At 38.5% G+C, this 21,112-nt stretch overlaps 2 protein-coding genes across 4 annotated transcripts in view; one reads left to right on the top strand and one right to left on the bottom strand.

The window, feature by feature from the left end:
- LOC131256921 (transcription factor MYB3R-1-like) overlaps positions 1–6,382 on the bottom strand; it is a 76,881-nt gene extending 70,499 nt beyond the window's left edge. The window contains exons 1-3 of one of the 3 annotated variants that reach the window (XM_058258040.1): positions 6,103–6,382; positions 4,111–4,307; positions 2,934–2,988 (exon numbers count right to left, since the gene is read on the bottom strand). In XM_058258040.1, the coding sequence (XP_058114023.1) occupies positions 2,934–2,988; positions 4,111–4,214 (159 nt within the window). In that variant the 5' untranslated portion in view covers positions 4,215–4,307; positions 6,103–6,382. Of the gene's footprint in view, positions 1–2,933; positions 2,989–4,110; positions 4,333–6,102 lie in introns of all 3 variants that reach the window. The other 2 variants (XM_058258034.1, XM_058258027.1) reach the window with 2 other exon arrangements.
- Positions 6,383–18,102: 11,720 nt separating this feature from the next.
- On the top strand, positions 18,103–18,801 carry LOC131249113 (glyoxylate/hydroxypyruvate/pyruvate reductase 2KGR-like). The gene is made up of 2 exons (XM_058249683.1): positions 18,103–18,531; positions 18,748–18,801. Exons 1-2 carry the CDS (start codon positions 18,103–18,105, stop codon positions 18,799–18,801), a joined length of 483 nt encoding a protein of 160 aa, XP_058105666.1.
- Positions 18,802–21,112: the final 2,311 nt, after the last annotated feature.

Raw genomic sequence — 21,112 nt, 5'->3', positions numbered from 1 at the left:
GTTTGCTTATAACAGTTAAGTCAAAAGGTTGATAGGCATGAGTCCTTTTGAAGTGGTTCATGGTTACAAGCCTAGGAAAGCCTATATATCTCATTCTCATGACAGTCTCCCATAGGCCATCAGAGTCTGCAGATACATTTGCACAGCATATTCATGATTTGCATAATGAAATTAGTAAACGGATTACCATGAGCAATGAAAAGGATCAAATATTTGTTGATTCTCATCGCAAGTTTAAAAAATTCTCATGCCAAGTGGTTCATGGTTACAAGCCTAGGAAGCCTATAGATCTCATTCTCATGCCAATTTCCCATAGGCCATCAGAGTCTGCAAATACATTTACACGATATATTCATGATCTGCATAATGAAATTAAGAAACGGATTACCATGAGCAATGAAAAGGATCAATTTTTTGTTGATTCTCATCGCAAGTTTAAAAAATTCCATGTAGGAGATTATGTGATGGTTCGAATAAGGACAAAAGAACGATTTCCGCAAGGGGGTATGAAGAAATTACAAGCCCGTAGTGCCGGACCTTGTAAGATATTGAAAATTTTGGGTTCTAATGCACATGTTGTAGATCTTCCACCTGATATGTGCATTAGTTTTATATTCAATGTGGAAGATCTTGTGTTATTTAAAGGTTCAACACTTTCACCCGCTAGCCCTTCTCCCGACCCTCACATTGATCCAGATAGTGGGGCTCCGATCCGATCTCGTGGCTCTTGCCAGACCAGTCTTTTCATTCTTTACCTCCTTTACCATCCATACCTACCAAATTAAAGAAATAGAAGGTATCTTGGATGAACAGGTGGTTTCCACCAAAAATGGAGGTTTTCAAAATTATCTCGTTAAGCGAAAAAACAGGCGAAAGTTAGATAGTGCTTGATATAATAAGAACAAGCTTCAAAGACTAGACCCAGATCTTCTAAAGCGTTATCGCAATTTTATTTCACCAGAGGCGAACTCTTCTCATCGAGGGGAGTTGATGAGGACATTCGAACACCTACACGAGTTTATCGGAGGAGGAGGAGAGCTGAGGCCCCAACCCCAGTTTCACTATGGTTGGATGATCATTACATGGGGACCAATGGACCCAATTTTAGTCACGTTAAAGACCCCACATGCATGGTTGGGGCCTCAGCTCTTCTCAGCGAGGGGAGTTGATGAGGACATTCGAGCACCTACACGAGTTTATCGGAAGAGGAGAAGAGCTGAGGCCCCAACCCCAGTTTCATTATGGTTGGATGATCATTACATGGGGAACAATGGACCCAATTTTAGTCGCGTTAAAGACCCCACATGCATGGTTATGCATTTTTGAAGACCCACACTAGGAAAATGCATGTGGGCTGCTTATTTGGAACAGATTGATACATCTTTGGACTGTTTGAACGTCACTCAACCTAATCTATACCACATTTGGACATTACAAACGTTAGACCATGCCATTGGATATCTGGGACATATCAGTTTGGTGATTTGGACCGTTGGATATGTTTAGAGACTCTGATTTAGGTGTACGGACACTCTAGCCTACACATCCCAGCCATGGACACGTTGGACCACATTCATCCAGGCTGTTGATCACGTGTGGACGTGTGGACATACTTGTTACACGTTAGAGATCATCCTTGTGTCGTGTGGCACATCTTTATTTCTGCTTTATTTTTCATATTATTTTAGGTTATTAAATATTTATGTTTTGATCTTTACCGTTAATAGAATCGGAAGGTCAAGAATAGTTAGATGATGGACATATTAAATGAAATTTCTCTACATTGCTTCTTTTGAAAAAGAAAACTTCCTGTGAATGGAATTTGATGTGAAGCCATTGGAGTGATTCTAAGTTATCTTTCTTATTCCTATCAAGGTATTTCCTTCTTCTCTCTCTCAAACCCTCTTTTTCATTGAATATGACCCTAACTTCATCATCATTAACCCAACTCATCACCAACCAAACCAACCCAGCCCCATCACACCGTCCATACGATTGTGCAGACGTGCATGTACACTGCACAAACCTATTTATACAACGTCCATACAGTCGAACGGCCTCCCCCTCATTAATCCTTTCTCTTCTTCTTTATTTTATAAAACCCTAACCCTAACCTTTTATAAAACCATAAATTCCCAATTTCTTGATTTCCAAACCCAAACCCGAATCCATTCAAACACTAGCTAAGCGTAAGTGAATCCTCGAATCAAAAACAAATCCTATGCTAGATGGGAGTTCTACCTTCCATTGGGCCATGTCCGATCAATAGCCTCAAGGATCTATTTTACGGGATTGTGATGTGCTCTTGAACTTGAGCTTAATTGAATATTTGATTTCTCTAAACTTGTGGTGGATTTAGCTTTATTTTATGCTTTGATTTACTCAGGTAATCCATTAATTAATTTATTTGCATCATCCTAGTTTAGGCCATCCGTCCTACATCACTATAGCCATCTTGGCACTCTACCATTTGAATGCAGACAAATATTGTATTTCTCTCCCTAAACATATGCTTATAGGCCACAAATCAAGAGGTTACGATTGTCTAATCAATGAGATTCTGGGGGTTGTTTCATAAACGGTGGCCAGCAGCAAACCAATGATCTAGATTACTAAACCATGAACTCACTTGTCAAAACTAAAAACCCGTGATTTTGTGATTGTGCAAAGCCTTGGAATAGGAATCCTATAAAAATATCTCTTGTAAGATATCGGCACGATAAAAAATGAAACATCAAATGCATATTTTCCATTCAAGAACATGATAGATCTCATACAATATGAAGTCAAAGAATCCTAATCTAGATAACATGCAAAAGAGCTATTGTGATACATTAAAATAGAAAAAATCCTCACATGACCACATCATCATGTTAGTTTCATGATTCACTAAAGTATGGGATGCATGCACATCCATGTAAACATAGAATTACCTCTTCAGGTGTCCACTGCCCCTTTGTCGACCGCCTCGTAGGACCACTAGTCCGCCTGCAAAAGCACCACATGGGCATGTTAAGGAAACATTATTTCCACCCAGCCAATGGAAATCATTTTCTTGTTTCTTTCTTAATCACGCATTTAGTTGAAAAGAAAAGGATAACAAGGAAAAAGAACAACACATAAAATAACCTCTAGACTCTAGTTTCTTAACCATGCATTCCATTGAAAAGAAGAGAATGAGGAATAAGAACAAAAAATAAAATAACCATAATCCTACTTTATCCACATATTCTCAAAAATCATAAGCATCCCCACTTATGACAGTCAGACCCTTCAAATAACATGAGTAGCCAACTCGGTATTCAGATACTTGGATAAGAATAAGGGATCTTGCTTGCCCAACACCTGAACTCTACCTAGGTTTTCAACTCTGAGGAATAGTGGTTATTTAATTTTAGAATGAACCACACCGCCTAAAGCCACAAAGCAAGCCTGTGATATATTCTTGGAGAAACACTTCAACATGATTAGGCTTATGAGTTGAAAAAATCCTTGACATGATCATAGCCTAAGAGTCTAGGATTTAAAGGATCCAACACCTGAACTCTACCTAGGTTTTCAACTCTGAGGAATAGTGGTTATTTAATTTTATAATGAACCATACCGCCTAAAGCCACAAAGCAGGCCTGTGATATGTTCTTGGAGAAACACTTCAACATTATTAGGCTTATGAGTTGTGAAAAATCCTTGACATGATCATAACCTAAGAGTCTAGGATTTAAAGGATCCCTTCTACTAAATCCTTATCATACTTGATAACTAGAGAAATAGTCAGAGATCATAGTCCCTTGTCATTCAGTCAATGTCACAGAGGCAAAACCAAAGAATAGAAACAGCTTCACACTGCAAATACTGAAAGACCCTATCCACATCAGCTTGTGTTCTACCAATCTAATTTTCACTGAAATGAAAGAGAGTTTATAATTGGTCCACATCATTAGGCATGATGGACATGCATGGTCATCTATTGCCTTAGGTTCAGGCCAGACGTGCACAAACGCACAGGCACAAGTACCATGAAACAAGGTTGTCAGCACTAGAATCTCAGATACAAAAAATAATAAAAGAGACTAAGACATTCTTGCGGCAAAATTAGTTCTGAAGCTATACCCGTGCAAAGACTGTGGTTTCTGAAAACACTCGCTGCCCCAATCAGGGAGAGCAGCTGCAGTAACTTCGCCTCTCCTAGAGTTACTTGCTTTGTTACTCGCCATTGTTCCGTAGTTGGCAAGTGAAGCCGCATATCTCAAAACCTTCTCTGTAGCAGCTCTCTCCAGAATAGATTCCCCAAACTATCATCAACCTCTCTAAAGAGCCACAAAGAAATTACTCCTAAAAGATAAAAGCAATAAACTGAAAATGGAAGTATGAAACAGAAAGGAACAGCTCCAACATGCAAAAAACCAGAGAAATGTATGAAAGATAATCAACTTAGGGAAAACAATGAAGTCAACAGCAAGGGGGGAAGGGGGTGGAAGAATCTCACAGCAGCAACAATAAGCTACTTGAATAAGAGATAATGGACAATATGGGAGAACAATAGCATGTTTGATTGAGTAACATGAAAATAGTAACTAGAACTAACTAGCAATAGACCCCAAGTCTTTGAAAAACTATAGCAGAAATTGGGGTTTCAAAGTAACTAATTCAAGCATCTCTTTCATTGACAAAGAACACAGACTACCAAGCAACAAGGTTAAACCCAATCATCAGAAAAGTTACTCCCAAAGAGAATAGAATTCAAATTAAAGATTTTTAATGTCCCAAACAAGAAAAATACTGTCATCAACAAGCTCTCCATGAATTACAGATGAAATAACAAACTTCAATCAATCAAACGCCTCTGTTCTCATCATGACTGCCAAAAAAACTTAGCAAAACCGAATCTCCAAAGTGTTCTTTTTAACAAAATTAGGACCCATATCAACCAGCTAAAGTCTCTCCAGCAATGTAAAATCCAGTCTTCAACAATGTGTCCTTAGATAAGTTAGCGGAAGAAGAGACACGGACTAACCAATTAAAACACCAAGCTTCCATCAAGCACAAACACTACCAAACAGCCAAGTAAATTCCAACCATCAAAATTTTCTTAAAGAACTTAACATTCAAAGTAACCAATGTATAATCCTTAACAAGTTTTTCTGTGAAAGATAAAAGTTCTGATCAAAATAACAAAAACAAAATCCAACAAAACCTTTGAAAACAGTAATAAAACTCAACGAATAAAACCTCCCAAAAACCCAGAAAGGAGTTTATCAAATTCAGAAAGAAAATTTGCGGAGGAAAGGATACTTTCCCCTTAAATTGTTAGCTCCTAGAAAACAGCTCATACCCTTTCACATCTAATGATTTTGAATTGAATTGTGTTGATTCAACTCCAAATCCATCCATCCATCCCCCCCCCCCCCCCCAAAAAATATATATATATACTTCTTGGAGACTACATGAACGCCCAAAACTTTTGCAATTATAATACTTGGATTTCCATGTCCTCCCCCATTCATGTTTTGATGGGGGCATTCAAATTTAAACAATGCAAAACAACAACCAATCAAGGTTGCATTTGGATGTCCGGAGAAAAGTCGTGCAAGCAGGATACAAGTACCCCCATATGAATAACTGGAGCAGTAAAGGCAGACAAATGGAATCCCGAATAACTTGGTTACCGAAATCCTACAGCCCCAAGCTCATAGCACAAGGAAATTCCATCAATTCCACTGAAATATCCACGGGAAGATCATTTTGGTATATCCAAGTACACGTTAAAACACCTGAATTTTCATCAACACAAAGGCTCTCAAAAGTAGAATCCAATTTACCAATTGGAGTGTTGTTAACAGAGGAGAAAACCAAATCTTTCATAATTTCCCAAACAATTGAAAATTCAGGTAAAAAAACACAAATTATTCAATCGAACTGAACAAATTCCAAGATCTGCCCAGAAATAAAACCACTGAGAAATCCAAGTAAAACCCAAATCTTCAATAAGCCCTCCATGAATTAGGGTTCAAGCACCAAACCCAGAAAATGTTATCAAATTCTACTAAAAAAGAACCCTAGCTGAAGACGGTGTAAATGAAATTCAAACTCAATGGAAAGAACCTCAGAACTTGCGTGATTCGACGCAGGAAAATCAGCGAAAACTGCTACCAATGACGAGGGGATAGAGCGAGTGCGCATTGCAGATCTTGCAAAATGAAAAATCTCCGAATTTTCAACGGAGATGAGGAAATGATCTGCAAAGGCACGGAGAGAGAGAGAGAGAGAGACAGAGAGAGAGAGAGATTTTCAAAAATATGAAAAGGAGGGAGGACTCTGAAGTCCAAGCCCCACGCTCCAACGGCGAGCAGGTAGGGTTTGATCGGACGGTAGAGTTAAGAGGATAGAGATATGTGACGAGATATCCGCCGTCCGTTTCGAGTGTGTTTTATTCCTGGGGAGTTATTTGATACTCCGACTGCGTATGAGGCTTGATTCGCAGGCAGTCAGAAGTTGGACACGTGTCATATCTTAACTCGAACTAAACTGACGAAAGAGTCGAACACACGGTCTATGAGTCAAATTCCCAAAATCAGATTCGTTGAACAATTCTAACCTCTGATCAGTGGACACTAATTTCTCGGGGAAGGACCAGTGGATAGTTTTTATTTTTAACCGTCCAATAAATTTCTACCAATCCGGCAATCTAATAACCAAATAAGCTTGAGTTTTGGGTCATGGTACATCTCTACTGGGATCCATAATTTAGACAGTTTCATTTGAATTAATTGCACCCTAAGTATGCAATTTCTAAGCAATTTAGTAGTACCTGCGTATCATCCATCACACTCTCGCAGAGCATCAAGGTTTTTCGCCGCTTTTATTTTCAAATCCCCAACGGACAGGCCACCGGCTATAACCGGTTGCGCAGAGGTACGGACAAACTTCGCCCCCACCTGGAACAACTCCAAAATGGGGAGCGGATTAGGTGCCACCTGTACTCACCCAAGACCGTTCGGCCGGAAACGGATTGGCTACTCCCACTGCCATCTGCCAATGGCTTGATGGTCGGTGCTCTGTGGGCCCTACCACGATGTATGTGTTTCATCCATGTCGTCCATCTATTTTTCTAGATCATTTTATGGTATGAGAGCAAAATTGAGATATATCCCAATCTCAATTGGACCACATTACAGGCAACAGTGTTGAATGAGCATTGACCATTACAAACGTTTTTGGGGCCATAAAAGTTTTGGATCAAGCTGATCTTTGTTTTCTCCCCTCATCAGCAGGGGGAGTAGCCGATCCGATTCCTGTTCGGCCAATTCATTAATTCATTACAGTGGGGGCCGTCTTGATGGGAAGCGGATTGGCTGGTGTACCTCACACCAGCTGTATAGCTGCCGTATTGGGGTCAGCAAGTTCCGTGGCTTCGCTCATGAGGTATTTGTTATATCCAAACTGTTCATCCATTTGGCGAGCTAGTCTTAAGGCTTGAAACGAAAAATAAGACAGATCTAACCATCAAGTGGACCACAGTACAAAAAGTCATGAGGGATTGAACTTCTACCACTGAAACTCTTTTTGGGGGTCACAGAAGTTTCGGATCAATATGAAGTTTGTTTTTCCTTTTCATTCAGGTCTTTGTGACCTTATGAACAGATTGGATGGAAAATAAATGTTATGGTGGGCCCTACGAATTGTTTAACGGTGAAAATCATTATCTCTGCTGCTATCTATGGCGTGGTCCATACAATCTTTGGATATGATTCAGTTTTTGGACGATGCTCTAAAATGATCTCTAAAAATAGATAAAAGGTGTAGATATAATAAATACATTACTGTAGGGCCATGTAACTTTGATCTCCTTTCAACCGTTTGTACAGCTCGGAGCTCGAGGAGCGTCTTCGCACTACACGCACCTACAGCTAATTTTCTCTGACTAAAGAAAATTATCACTGTAGACCCCACCTTTTATCTAGCATCTTTTTCTGAAAAATCTAAAACGTATCTTTCCAATTTAGACCTTGTACCTACGGACTGAGCATTTCAAGATGAAAATATCCCTGCTTACGGAACATATAGCTACAGTTATAATCCGTAACCATAGGTCTATAGAAATGAAAAATCTCTTCAATGAGCAAGGGTATATTCATCCTTACTTTGTCTGTCCGTACAAGGTCTAAGTTGAGAAGGTAAGTTTTAATCTTCATAAAAGACGCTGGATAAAAGGTGAGGTCTACAGCCATTGAAACCATTTTTGGGTGTCACAGAAGTTTCGGATCAATATGAAATTTGTTTTTCCTTTTCATTCAGGTCTTTGTGACCTTATGAACAGATTGGATAGAAAATAAATGTTATGGTGGGCCCTATGAATTGTTTAACGGTGAAAATCATTATCTCTGCTGCTATCTATGGCGTGGTCCATACTATCTTTGGATATGATTCAGTTTTTGGATGATGCTCTAAAATAATCTCTAAAAATAAATAAACAGTGTAGATATAATAAATACATTACTGTGGTGCCATGTAACTTTGATCTCCTTGCAACCGTTTGTATAGCTCGGAGCTCGAGGAGCGTCTTTGCAGGACATGCACCTACAGCTGATTTTCCCTGGCTAAAGAAAATTATCACTGTAGACCCCACCTTTTATCCAGCGTCTTTTATGAAAATCTAAAACGTACCTTTCCAATTTAGACCTTGTACGTACGGATAGAGCATTTCAGGATGAAAATATCCCTGCTTGTGGAACCTATAGCTACGACTATAATCCGTAGCCATAGGTCTATAGAAACGAAAAATCTCTTCGATAAGCCAGGGTATTTTCATCCTTACTTTGTCTGTATGTGCAAGGTCTAAGTTGAGAAGGTAAGTTTTAATCTTTATAAATGACACTGGATAAAAGGTGGGGTCTACAGCCACTGAAACCCTTTTTAGGGGTCACAAAAGTTTCAGATCAATATGAAGTTTGTTTTTCCTTTTCATTCAGGTCTTTGTGACCTTATGAACAGATTGGATGGAAAATAAATGTTATTGTGGGCCCTACGAATTGTTTAATGGTGAAAATCATTATCTCTGCTGCTATCTATGGCGTGGTCCATACGATCTTTGGATATGATTCAGTTTTTGGATGATGCTCTAAAATGATCTCTAAAAATAGATAAACGCTGTAGATATAATAAATACATTACTGTGGGGCCATGTAACTTTGATCTCCTTTCAACCGTTTGTACAGCTCGGAGCTCGAGGAGCGTCTTCGCACGACACGCACCTACAACTAATTTTCTCTGGCTAAAGAAAATTATCACTGTAGACCCCACCTTTTATCCAGCGTCTTTTATGAAAATCTAAAATGTGCCTTTCCAATTTAGACCTTGTACGTACGGACGGAGCATTTCAAGATGAAAATATCCCTGCTTACGGAACCTATAGCTACGACTATAATCCGTAGCCATAGGTCTATAGAAACGAAAAATCTCTTCGATAAGCAAGGGTATTTTCATCCTTGCTTTGTCTGTATGTGCAAGGTCTAAGTTGGGAAGGTAAGTTTTAATCTTCATAAATGACACTGGATAAAAGGTAGGGTCTACAGCTACTGAAACTCTTTTTGGGGGTAACAGAAGTTTCGGATCAATATGAAGTTTGTTTTTCCTTTTCATTCAGGTCTTTGTGACCTTATGAACAGATTGGATGGAAAATAAATGTTATGGTGGGTCCTACGAATTGTTTAACGATGAAAATCATTATCTTTGATGCTATCTATGGCGTGGTCCATACGATCTTTGGATATGATTCAGTTTTTGGATGATGCTCTAAAATGATCTCTAAAAATAAATAAACAGTATAGATATAATAAATACATTACTGTGGTGCCATGTAACTTTGATCTCCTCTCAACCGTTTGTACAGCTCGGAGCTCGAGTAGCGTCTTCGCACGGCACGCACCTACAGCTAATTTTCCCTAGCTAAAGAAAATTATCACTGTAGACCCCACCTTTTATCCAGCGTCTTTTATGAAAAATCTAAAACGTACCTTTCCAATTTAGACCTTGTACGTATGGACAGAGCATTTCAGGATGAAAATATCCCTGCTTACGGAACCTATAGCTACGGTTATAATCGTAGCCATAGGTCTATAGAAACAAAAAATCTCTTCGATAAGCAGGGGTATTTTCATCCTTGCTTTGTCTGTATGTGCAAGGTCTAAGTTGGGAAGGTAAGTATTAATCTTCATTAAAGACGCTGGATAAAAGGTGGGGTCTACAGTAGTAATTTTCTCCAGCTATACAGCTATGTGGTTGTGGTACACCAGTCAATCTGCTTCCGTCTTGATATATGTATATATGTTTTGCAAAAACATTTTAACGGAGAAAACCAAATATTGTTTTAACACACTTACAGGTTCACTAAGGGGCTGTTTAATTTTCTAATTACAGTGATAATTTAATAATTATTTACCTTTTCTGGCTGCATTTCAAGGTGATATTGACCACCGCTTTTATTAACGGCACTCTTAGTAACATGAGGAAAAAATCATTACATTTATGCAGTCCATCATGATATATGTCTTATCCACACCGTTCATCCCTATAGCCAACTCATTTTAAGACATGAGCCAAAAATGAGACAAATTTAAAGCTCAAGTGGACTCGTAAGAAGCACTGGGATTGAAGCTCCTACCATTGAAAGCTTTTTGCGAGCCCTGGAAGTTTTGGATCAAGCTGATATTTTTGTTTTGCCTTTATCCATGGCTCCATGACCTTGTGAACAGGTTGGATGACAAATAAACACCAATGTGGGCGATGGGGAGAAAATAGCTTTCAACTGTTGATGACTTTACAATCATTGTTTCTTAAGGTGTGGTCAATTCAACCTTGGGATTTGCCTAATTTTTTGGATTCATATCTTAAAATTTCCTGTTTAAATGGTTGGATGGTGTGGATAAGTCGCATAATCATGATGGGACCCACAAGTTTAAATTAGTAATAACACGATTTTTGTGAACTGGTTTTAGAGATGTAATTCCCAACTGATTTAAAACAGGTGAAGTTAGTCATAATTATTCATTTACACCTATTTACTAAGAAAATTAAAAATCAAACAGCCTCTAAAAAGTCACCACGTGTCGGCAGTATACTTTACCCAAGATATCCTTTGTGGCTTTCTATCGGGCGACAAATCTCTTATTATTAATGCAATGCACAAAACTGTAAGCATGCGTTTAGAGAGTAAAGAATAGATGAATGACACGTAGGCCTAAAGTGCGCAATCTAAACACCATACGTGGCATGTTTATAAAAATCCCACGAGGTAGAGATCCTATCATAGATTTAAATGTGCTCGGTGAAATAGTCTCTCACAATTTTTCTGAAATCTATTATAGCGATTATAAAGACTCCGAATATTCAAATATCATGCCGTTATTTAGGTGATTTGGAACTGATAAATCAAGACCCTATCATGATCCGGTGAATACATCACGGTGGCCATCGGAGCCTCCTCCTCTTGTCCGGAATTCCGAACAGGTGGGGATAGTACCTAATGGGCGTGGATTAGATACTGACCAGGTCAGTATCAAAATGGCAACTGAAGTGACGTCACCAGGCTCTGTGGACCCCACCATGATGCGTGTGTTGTATCCATACCGTCCATCCATTTGGAGAGATCGTTTAATGGTATGAGAAAAATAATGAGATAAATGTAAAGTTAAAGTGGACCCATTATAGAAAACAGTGGGGATAGTGACATCCACAGTTCAAAACTTCTAAGGGGCCACAGAAGTTTCCGATCAAGCTTATATTTTTGTTTTCACTTGGTCTATCTCTATGTTAGCTTATGAATAGGTTGGATCTAAAAAATACATCATCGTGGGCCCTATAAATGTTTCAATGGTGGGTGTGACTGATCCCACGGTTTTCTGTGTGGGTCCAATTGAACTTTATATCTATCTCATTCTTTTTCTCATGCCATAAAACAATCTCTACAAATGGTTGGACGGTATGGATACAACAAACACATCATGGTAGGGTATACGGAGCTTGGTGACGTCACTTCTAGCCACCATCGGGTCCTATCAAACTTCTCAGTATCCAAAACTCTACGATTTGGCTACTGACCTTCTCAGTATCTAATCCGCGCCCGTAACTAATCCGCACGCATATCAGATAGCCACCAACGGGTCCTATCAAACCTCTGTCCACCGTCCAGTTCACTTTTCATGAACGGTCGAGATCCAGAAAACGGACATCAAGTGAGGGGGACAAACGCAGGTTAGAGAACGGACCGTAGGGAATGCGTGCCAGAGATCTGGGCCGTTCATCAGGTAAGGGACACTATGGACATGCCATGTACTAAAAATGAAGATTAGTACACTCATCAAGTGATCCACACGGTTAGGTAGAGTTTTACTGTTGGACTTTTTTTTTATCACACAAGATTAGCCGATGGCACAATGCTGCTGTACCTTACCTGATGAATGGCCCAGATATCTGACAGTGGTGATCTACGGACGGATCTTAGACTCATTTTCTTCGCCTTAAACGGAGGGGCTATTCAAGGAATCAGAGCCCTTGCCTCAAATATCCTCCAAGCCAAGGGCTTGTCCAATGGCTACGATTGAAATTAGCTTATTCTATGGTGTCGCAGTCGGCCCTTTATGTATATCTCACACAGTATGAATGTGCCCTAGTGCGTGTATCAACCAACGTGGGACCGTCTTTTCTGGTATAGAAAACGAAGATACAAGGTCCAAACAATGGATATGAAATTGATGGTCCATGTTGATTTTTACTAAAAAAGGTCTGATCATGTGCACCCATCTATAAGAACCAATGGCTTTTAAATCACTTTTGACAGATGACCACAGCCATGGTTATCAATGGGTATGCAAATGGACGGTCCGTGTTGATTATACTAGAAAAGTTTCAAAATTAGGAAGCGGATTGGCTGGTGTACGGTACTCCAGCGACCTGTTAGTGTGTAGACGTCACGAAGTTTTGTGGCCCTGCATAAGTTACCTATTATATCTAAATAATCCTTACATTTTGTGATATCATTGTAAGGGTTGAGCCAAAAAATAAGATAAATCCAAATATCAAGTGGACCAGATCCAAATATCAAGTGGACCACACTATAGAAAGTAGCGGGAGATTAAAATTCTACCATTGAAACCTTCTCTGGGTTACAGAAGTTTTGGACCAATCTGATATTTGTTTTTTTCTCTTTATCAATGTTTGTGTGACCTTATAAACAGATTGGATGGAGAAAAATCATTATGGTGGATCATATGAATGTTTTAACGGTGGGAACATTATCCCACAGCTATTTGTGATGTGGTCCACTTTAGCTTTGTATATGACTAGTTTTTTTGGCACTTGCCCTAAAATGATTTCTTTGATGTGGAATGGTGTAGATGTAATAAATACATCATGATGAGGTCATATAACTTTGATCTTCTTTTCACCCGATTCGTACCAATAAGGAGTTCAAGGACCGGGCGGACTCTTTTTCAAGAGCTACATAGCTACACCAACTAGGTTACTGGTGTGCGGTACAACAGCTAATTCGCTTCCTCAAAGTTGATGTGGAATGCTTGTGGGACCCAGCTTTGATTTCCCATCTATTTCAAATCACTTTTTAAGAATGCTCCTGGGTTTGGTAGACAAATTCTGTTTTAACACTGAGATCACGTGGATGTGTGGAAAAAAAAAAAGAAAAAATAAATAAAATACTCCTGACCATCTTATCAATGGATATGAAGATGGATGGTTTATTTTGATTATAGTGAAAAAGGTCTAACCATTTATATGGGCCATAAATGGTGGGTGGCGCCCAACCATGACTGCCAAGCTCCCTTAAATCACTTTGATCAGATGATCATAACTATTCAGTAATATTTTAGAAAATGGTTAGTCAATATTGGAATATGCTGTAAAGGTTAGAGCATTGGTGTGGATTGTTCATCACATGGTGCTAAAAAATCAGCAGTCCGTGTTAAGTACTTGACCAAGGATGCGGATTGCGTGGTGACCCTGCCACATGAACGTATGTGGTGACCTTAGGGATTTGATTAAATTGCATCTGTGGTTAAAATAAAAAATAAAAAATGACCCTTAATGTACTCAACCTAACAACTTTAAAAGTGTTTTGGCTCACACCATATCTCCAATAATAACACTTGGCTCAATCAAATTCCCCTTATGAGATCAGTAGAAATGTCTATGGTAATAGGGTTACTGCACAATTGGCAACCCTTTGCAAAAGGGTTTCAGTGATTTATTCCCTCATAAAGCACTTCCCAGGAAATTGGATTAGCTCAAGTATCATTTTATAACATAAAAAGACTGTTTACAGGGTCTATTCTAAATGGCAATTAAAGCAATCTAGTTTTGAATGGTTTACTATGTTGTATACGTAAAATCCACTCCTTCCAACAATGAGAACTATAGTTTAGAACGCATGTAAAGAAGACAAGCCAAATTAAAAATTCATAGGGGCTATAATAATGTGAAAAATGTTGAGTTTTGTATCAACCTAAATTTTTTTACTTCACCTTATTTTGAATCAACCATCAACTCTACCTAATTGACATGGAATTTGCATTCTAATACTGTTTTCAAAAAGGTTTTCAATAAGCTTCTTAATTAACTTGAGTAACTGTAATAAAGTAACTTCTTTCAGATTTTAAGAAAGGGTTCTATAAGGTCGAGCTCATGGGAACTCCTCATGAGGTCAAGCTGTGTGGGCCTCACCATGATGGATGTTGAACATCTACCCCATCAGTCACATGCACCATTCCATAGTGGGCCTAGGGCTTAAAAATTAAGTCAATCTGTGACTTGTGTGGGTCACACTACATACAAAAGTTGAGAGGGGTTATCCTCCATTAAAATATTCATAATCATTTGTTGGGCCCACCGAGATGTGGTTCACAAATCCAGCCCATCCATTATGTGTGTCCCATTTGGATGAGGGGTCAAACCAAGTTTCAAACGGATCCAAATTTCAGTGGGCCCCACCAAGTACTTTTATATGTTTTAGGCATGCCTTCACGTTATTTTAGATGGTATGGCCCACTAGAGTTCTGTATACGGCTGATTTTTGGCATATCCAATAATTTAAAGGGGACCCATCAAATGCATGGTGTTGATGTTCGACATCCATCATGGTGGGGCCCACACAGCTCGAACTCATAGGGAGTTCCCATAAGCACGACCATATAGAATCTTTTCCCTTACATTTTAGGGTTTACTCATGTGTAAGTGGTAGACTTAGAAGACTTTCAACCCAAGGCTATCGGCTAGAGTACCTCATGTTGAAAAACTATTATGGTGTGAGTGGGGTGTGTAAATATTTTTTATTTTTTTAATTTTAAACTTATTAAAAAAGACTTATTTAAAGAAAAAAACTTAATTAAAAGAAAACTTATTTTAAACTTAATTAAAAAAAATTATTTTAAACTTATTTTTTTAAAAAAACTTAATTTAAACTTATTTAATTAAAAAAAAACCTTATTTTAAACTTTTAAACTTATTAAAAAAAAAAACTTTTTTTAAACTTATTTTAAATCATGAATTGCCTAATTTTTAGGTCCCAAGTCTAAATTTTGGTGTGGCATTTAATGGTTGGAGTGGATTTCATATAATAATTATGGTAAGCCCAGTGAAAATCAAAGGTGGACATCTTTCTCGCAACTATTTTCTTTAGCATAGCCCACCTGAATCATAGGTTGAGCCTAATTATTTGGTTTTATGATTAATGTAAAATTACACATCTAATGGTTGGAGTGACACTCACATGAATATCATGGTGGCCCGGGCAAAAGTAAAGGCAGGCGTCCCTTGAAATATCTTTTTTAATATATAAGTGTAAATATATTATTTTGAAATAGTACAGAGGGCAAAGAAGCACAAAGAATCTATGATATGTCTGTGAAATCCACTTTGACCATTGGATGCATAATCATATGCTGCATTTGAAACAAAAAATCGGATTGACCTGTGATTTGAGGTAGTAGGAAATAATTAGAGAGAAACTTTCACCTTGGAGGCATAATCACATGCTGCATTTGAAACAAAAAATCAGATTGACCTGTGATTCGAGGTAGTAGGAAATAATTAGAGAGAAACTTTCACCTTTGTTTGTTTTATAATGGCCGACGTGATGATTATATGAAATATATTCCAATTATTAGATGACACACCAAAAAATATTATAAATTCCCATAAATATAACCATCCATGATTCATGTGTCCAAAGTAAGAAAAAGTTTTGAGGGTGAGCATTGGCCTGTATACTGCTTCTAATCGTGTGGTTCACATGAATCATTGTTAGAGCTAAGTTTTGAGCATTGGGACTAGCATTGGGACTTAAGGACTCCCAATGCTATATGTCATATAAGCATCACGGTGGGGCCCACCTGAGCCCCCAGCCTTTCTTCTCATGAAATCACAAGGTAATCTAATGATAGGTACTATAGAGAAGCTTAGAAAACCTTACAAAAATGCACCCTCGTGTAAATGGCATGGTAATTAGGTAATCATTGGTGAAATACCCTTTGAATTCCGCCTGGCCAATGGATCTTTTGTAGAAGACCATTTGAGTTCACCTGACTAGCGGGTTTCACGGACCCATGGCTGGCATCCCACAGTCAGTCAGGGGTCCCACCCACTTAGGTAGATCCGGACATGGATTACATACTGACAGGTTGAGTAGTGACTCTCTACTACTAAAGTGGCGTCACCAAGTCTACGATGTATGTGTTGTATCCACACCGTCCATTTGGAGATATTATTTCAAAGGCATGACCAAGAGAACTAGGCAGATCCAAAGCTTTAGTAGACCCCATTAAAAAAAACAGCGGGAAGATTGATGTCCACGGTTGAAACCTTCGTAAGGCCCACTGTGATGTTTTTTTGAAATCCAACCTGTTCAAAAGTTAAAAAAGACATTAAAGAAGGTAAAACTGAAACACAAATATTAGCTTGATCAAAAACTTTCATGGCCTTTAGAAGTTTTTAACAGTGGTGTCACTCTCCCCAATATTTTCTGTAGTGGGGTCCACTTGAGCTTGGGATGTGATTCATTCCTTGGATCTTACCCTAAAATAATCTCTCCAGATAGATGGACGGCGTGGATACAAAGCATACATCATGATGGGCCCACATAACTTGGTGACGTCACTTCAGTGGCAGCCTCGCTCCTCAACCTGTCAGTAGCCAATCCGCGCCCGGTAGATCCGGGCTTTCACTTAATCCTCTCCCTTGTATCATCGGGTATAGAACATGATAGACGGAGTATTTTATGTATACAACATTGTGGGCCCAGGACGAGGATTGCATGCTGTGTAACTCTGTGGGGGACACCTTGATCTTATCCAATCCGTCCATCCGTTTTATCAGCTCATTTTAGATATCAGTCCAAAATTAAGAAAGATTGCAAATATCTAATGACCACAATACATGAAACAGTGGGTATAATGACGTCCACCGTTGAAACCTTCCTAAGACGATGTTTATTTGTCATCCAACCTCTTCATAAGATCACACACGTGTGTCAAGGGAAAACATGAATATCAGCCCCATCCAAAACTTCTGTGGCCCCCGAAAACTTTTCAATGGCAGGCGTTCAATCCCCACTATCTCCTGTCGTGTGGTCTAAATGAGCTTTGGATATATTTCAATTTTCTTCTAAACCTCTAAAATGGTCTGTTGAAACGGATGGACGGCGTGGATAAGACACATGAATCACGATGGGCCCCACAGAGTTAACTCAGTACGCAATCCGCGTCTGCAGAGCAAGTGTTTCGAGAGGATTCCAGTCGATGGGATTTTGCGGTTGAAATCCCTTGCTTTTGTGAACGGCTTGACATCGGCTCCATCAACGGCTAGGATGAGTCTGTTCCCCCGAATCACTTTCTATCCAAATGGACGGTCCGAAATGATCCTTCACCTTGAGAAAGATGGACTACCCACTACCGGAAAAGGTTTATAGAGTCAAACCAGAACCTGCCACTTACAAGCTCCAAAGCAGACGGGAAGAAGAAAAAGAAAAAACCAGCGTTAGCAGCGGAAAGAAAGAACGAAAGAACAAAACCCTAAAATCGCAAAACCCTAACTCTAGAAATGGAAAATCTAGGCGTTCTTCTAACCTACCCAAACGCATACTTCGAACAAGTGCTCGAGAAGCGAGTCAAGCTCTTCAGGCTCTGGCAATCTCCCACCTCCAACAGGATTGAATTCCTGAAGAAGAACTCCGAATCAATCAGTGCAATTATCTCAAACGCCCACGTTGGAGCTGATGCCAATACAATCGATGCCCTTCCTAACCTTGAGATCATCTCCAGCCACAGCGTCGGATTGGACAAGATCGATCTGGCCAAGTGCAGGGAGAGAGGGATCAGGGTCACGTACACGCCCGACGTCCTGACCTACGAAGTCGCCGACACTGCCGTCGGTCTGATCTTGGCCACGTTGAGGAAGATCTGCGCGTCCGATCGGTACATTAGGGAGAGGAAGTGGACGGAGAAGGGGAATTTTGCATTGACAACGAAGGTCCGTCTTTTATTTTATTTAATTAATTTAGAGTAATTTGATACTCTGCCATATTAGGACACTTGATACGCAGGACCCAGTGTCGCAATATCACGTACCCAAAATTAGATTGGTTGAGCTGTCCATTAATATCATAGTTCATAAAACCCAAAAGCTCGAGCCTTCTCAATGTTCAGAGAATCAAAGTGTTCTCTGTTCGTTGCATACAATCAATAGTACCGCAGCTTGTGGTATAGTGCTATCTATTCTGCCAACGTGGCACTTGTGTAATACAGTGCCATGGAAACGATAAGATTAGCCGTCCTGAAAATTATGCTGATCTGCACCATAGTTATGGATACAGCCGAGATTTTTTAGAATCTTGCTATAATACAGGGAGAAACACAAGATGATATCGTCACCAAAATTTTAAAATATCATGATGGTGATGTGGACGTGTTTGGAAAGATGCATTGCATTGCATTAGAGGTAATTAACAACATTATTTCATAATTATTATATGCCTGGAGATACCGGTTGTTTGACCATTATATATGAAGATTAGGATTGAATTCTTCCTTAGGAGAAAATATAATTTTATATAAAACTAGTGTTTGGTAGATGCTGGAGTTGTAATCATTGGACTATATTTTACAATTGATGCAGGTTACCTTTATTCACATTCAACTTGAGCATCATATATATGTAAAGGATGTATATGGTTGGATGACATGGATAAAACACATGTACCCATACAAGACCCACAAATGTAGTAGTTTTCAAAATCTATAAAAAATCCCATTGTCTTTTACTGAGACTAGAAGTTCAAATACTTGAATTAATACAATCATTTCCATCGATTCTAATCACAGTATGAAATTTTTATCTTACCAAATATAATTTAATATCAGGTAATTTTGTGTACTAGAGAGGTTTGCCCATTGATTCAACAAGAATTTACCGATGCTATCTGAGCATGGACTATACATCTACACGTATGCACTAACCATTGGACATCTAAGTAGATGAGCAAGTGTTGATCACAACAATATTTAAAATTATGGGCCAATTGTGTTTGATGTGTGACCGAACCAGCATGGTACCTACCTATTATTTTGCCCATTGATGGCATTTCCTTTCAGACGTCCATTTGAATGGCAATACACAACGATGGGGGCTCCGCTAAGCCCATGAAAGTGTACAAGGCTTATATTCACATGATGCAACATGGACGGTGTGTCATGCACATCTGATAACCAAGTCATCCATTAGGTAGGTCCGATCGTACATGCTATCCCTCGAAAATCAAGTTGATGCACTTATCAAGTGATCCACCATGATAGATGGGCGTAAGTAGAAGGGTTAGAAAACTTGAGCTACCTTTTCAGCCATAAATTTATTCAGTAAACTACCACGAAAGTGAAAGATCTTTATTTCTGGAATGGAATTGTTTAGCCATAACTTTACGGGGCCTACCATGATGTATGTGTGAAATTCGTTCTGTCATCATGTGCTTGTTGGACTTTGGCCGGTGGCCTAATAGACCATTATTGACATGTTTATATACTCATTAGCTTATATTGAGATTTTTCGATAACCACATTTGTATATATGGATGTAATCATTTCATAATAATTTGTATACATTATATATTTAGATTGGCCTTTACAATAAGGTGTGCCAACTTTCGTCAATGAGAAGCGTGGTCCACTTTTCATCCATAAACCATTGTGCATGTATGCACATTGGAAATACATATGAGATGTACCTCTACATTGATTTATTAGATGATCAAGATGAGATTTCATAAAAGCTTAATATAATTAGTTTCATACTTAGATTGTGTGAGCCTATATATTTTAGTGGGGATAGATCTTTGGTTGATTAGGTGGAGAACTCTTAATCATTCATGATGTGTGATTCGAGTCACATGTGCTGCAAAATCAATTGCATGCCTATTGGTGACTGATAGATCCTAATTGAGTTGTTGTATAAGTATGCTAGTTCTATAGGTAACTATTATATCCTTATCACTTTGCATTAAGTGAAAAGGTCTTGACGAGGTAATGTTACTTTAATGTGCATTTTGAAGATTATGTACATAAATTAAGCTGTTCATGAGCATTTGAGAAGACATAAATCAAGAATATGTCATAAAGATGAGTTAAAGAAAGACTGGACATGATTTTGTGATGATGATAATGTAAATGAGACTTATTTAAGGTGCTGGATTGAATGGCTGTTTGAATTTTATTGTTAACTATTTTTTTAAAAATATGTATTTATATATTAATATTTTTAACAAGTTTTTATTAGTCAAATTTATTAAGATAAAATATGTTCGGTTTCAAAAGTAGATAAGCATATGTCATGAATAGAACATTAAGATTTGTGCGCGTGCACAAATAGAATTAAATGTGATTAAGTGATTAAATCAATGGTGTAGGGTGAGCATTTAGAAAATTGAATAAATCATTTAGGGCCCGTTTGTAGATTGGTGAAATGTCATCCCCTAAAAAGGATTATAATTTGAGGGGTCCCACATTAGAACTATTTGATTGAAGGGTATAGATTGATTTATTTATTTATTTATTATTATTAA

Source organism: Magnolia sinica, chromosome 1 (genome assembly GCF_029962835.1).
Source record: "Magnolia sinica isolate HGM2019 chromosome 1, MsV1, whole genome shotgun sequence".
Lineage (NCBI taxonomy): Eukaryota > Viridiplantae > Streptophyta > Magnoliopsida > Magnoliales > Magnoliaceae > Magnolia > Magnolia sinica.
This window is presented reverse-complemented; position numbering and strand designations above follow the sequence as displayed.

Bases quoted from the DNA above. Each gene is read 5' to 3' on its own strand.
- LOC131249113 (XM_058249683.1), top strand. From the start codon at position 18,103: ATGGAAAATCTAGGCGTTCTTCTAACCTACCCAAACGCATACTTCGAA. The intron at 18,532-18,747 runs GTCCGTCTTTTA...TACAATCAATAG, and splicing joins ATTTTGCATTGACAACGAAG to TACCGCAGCTTGTGGTATAG.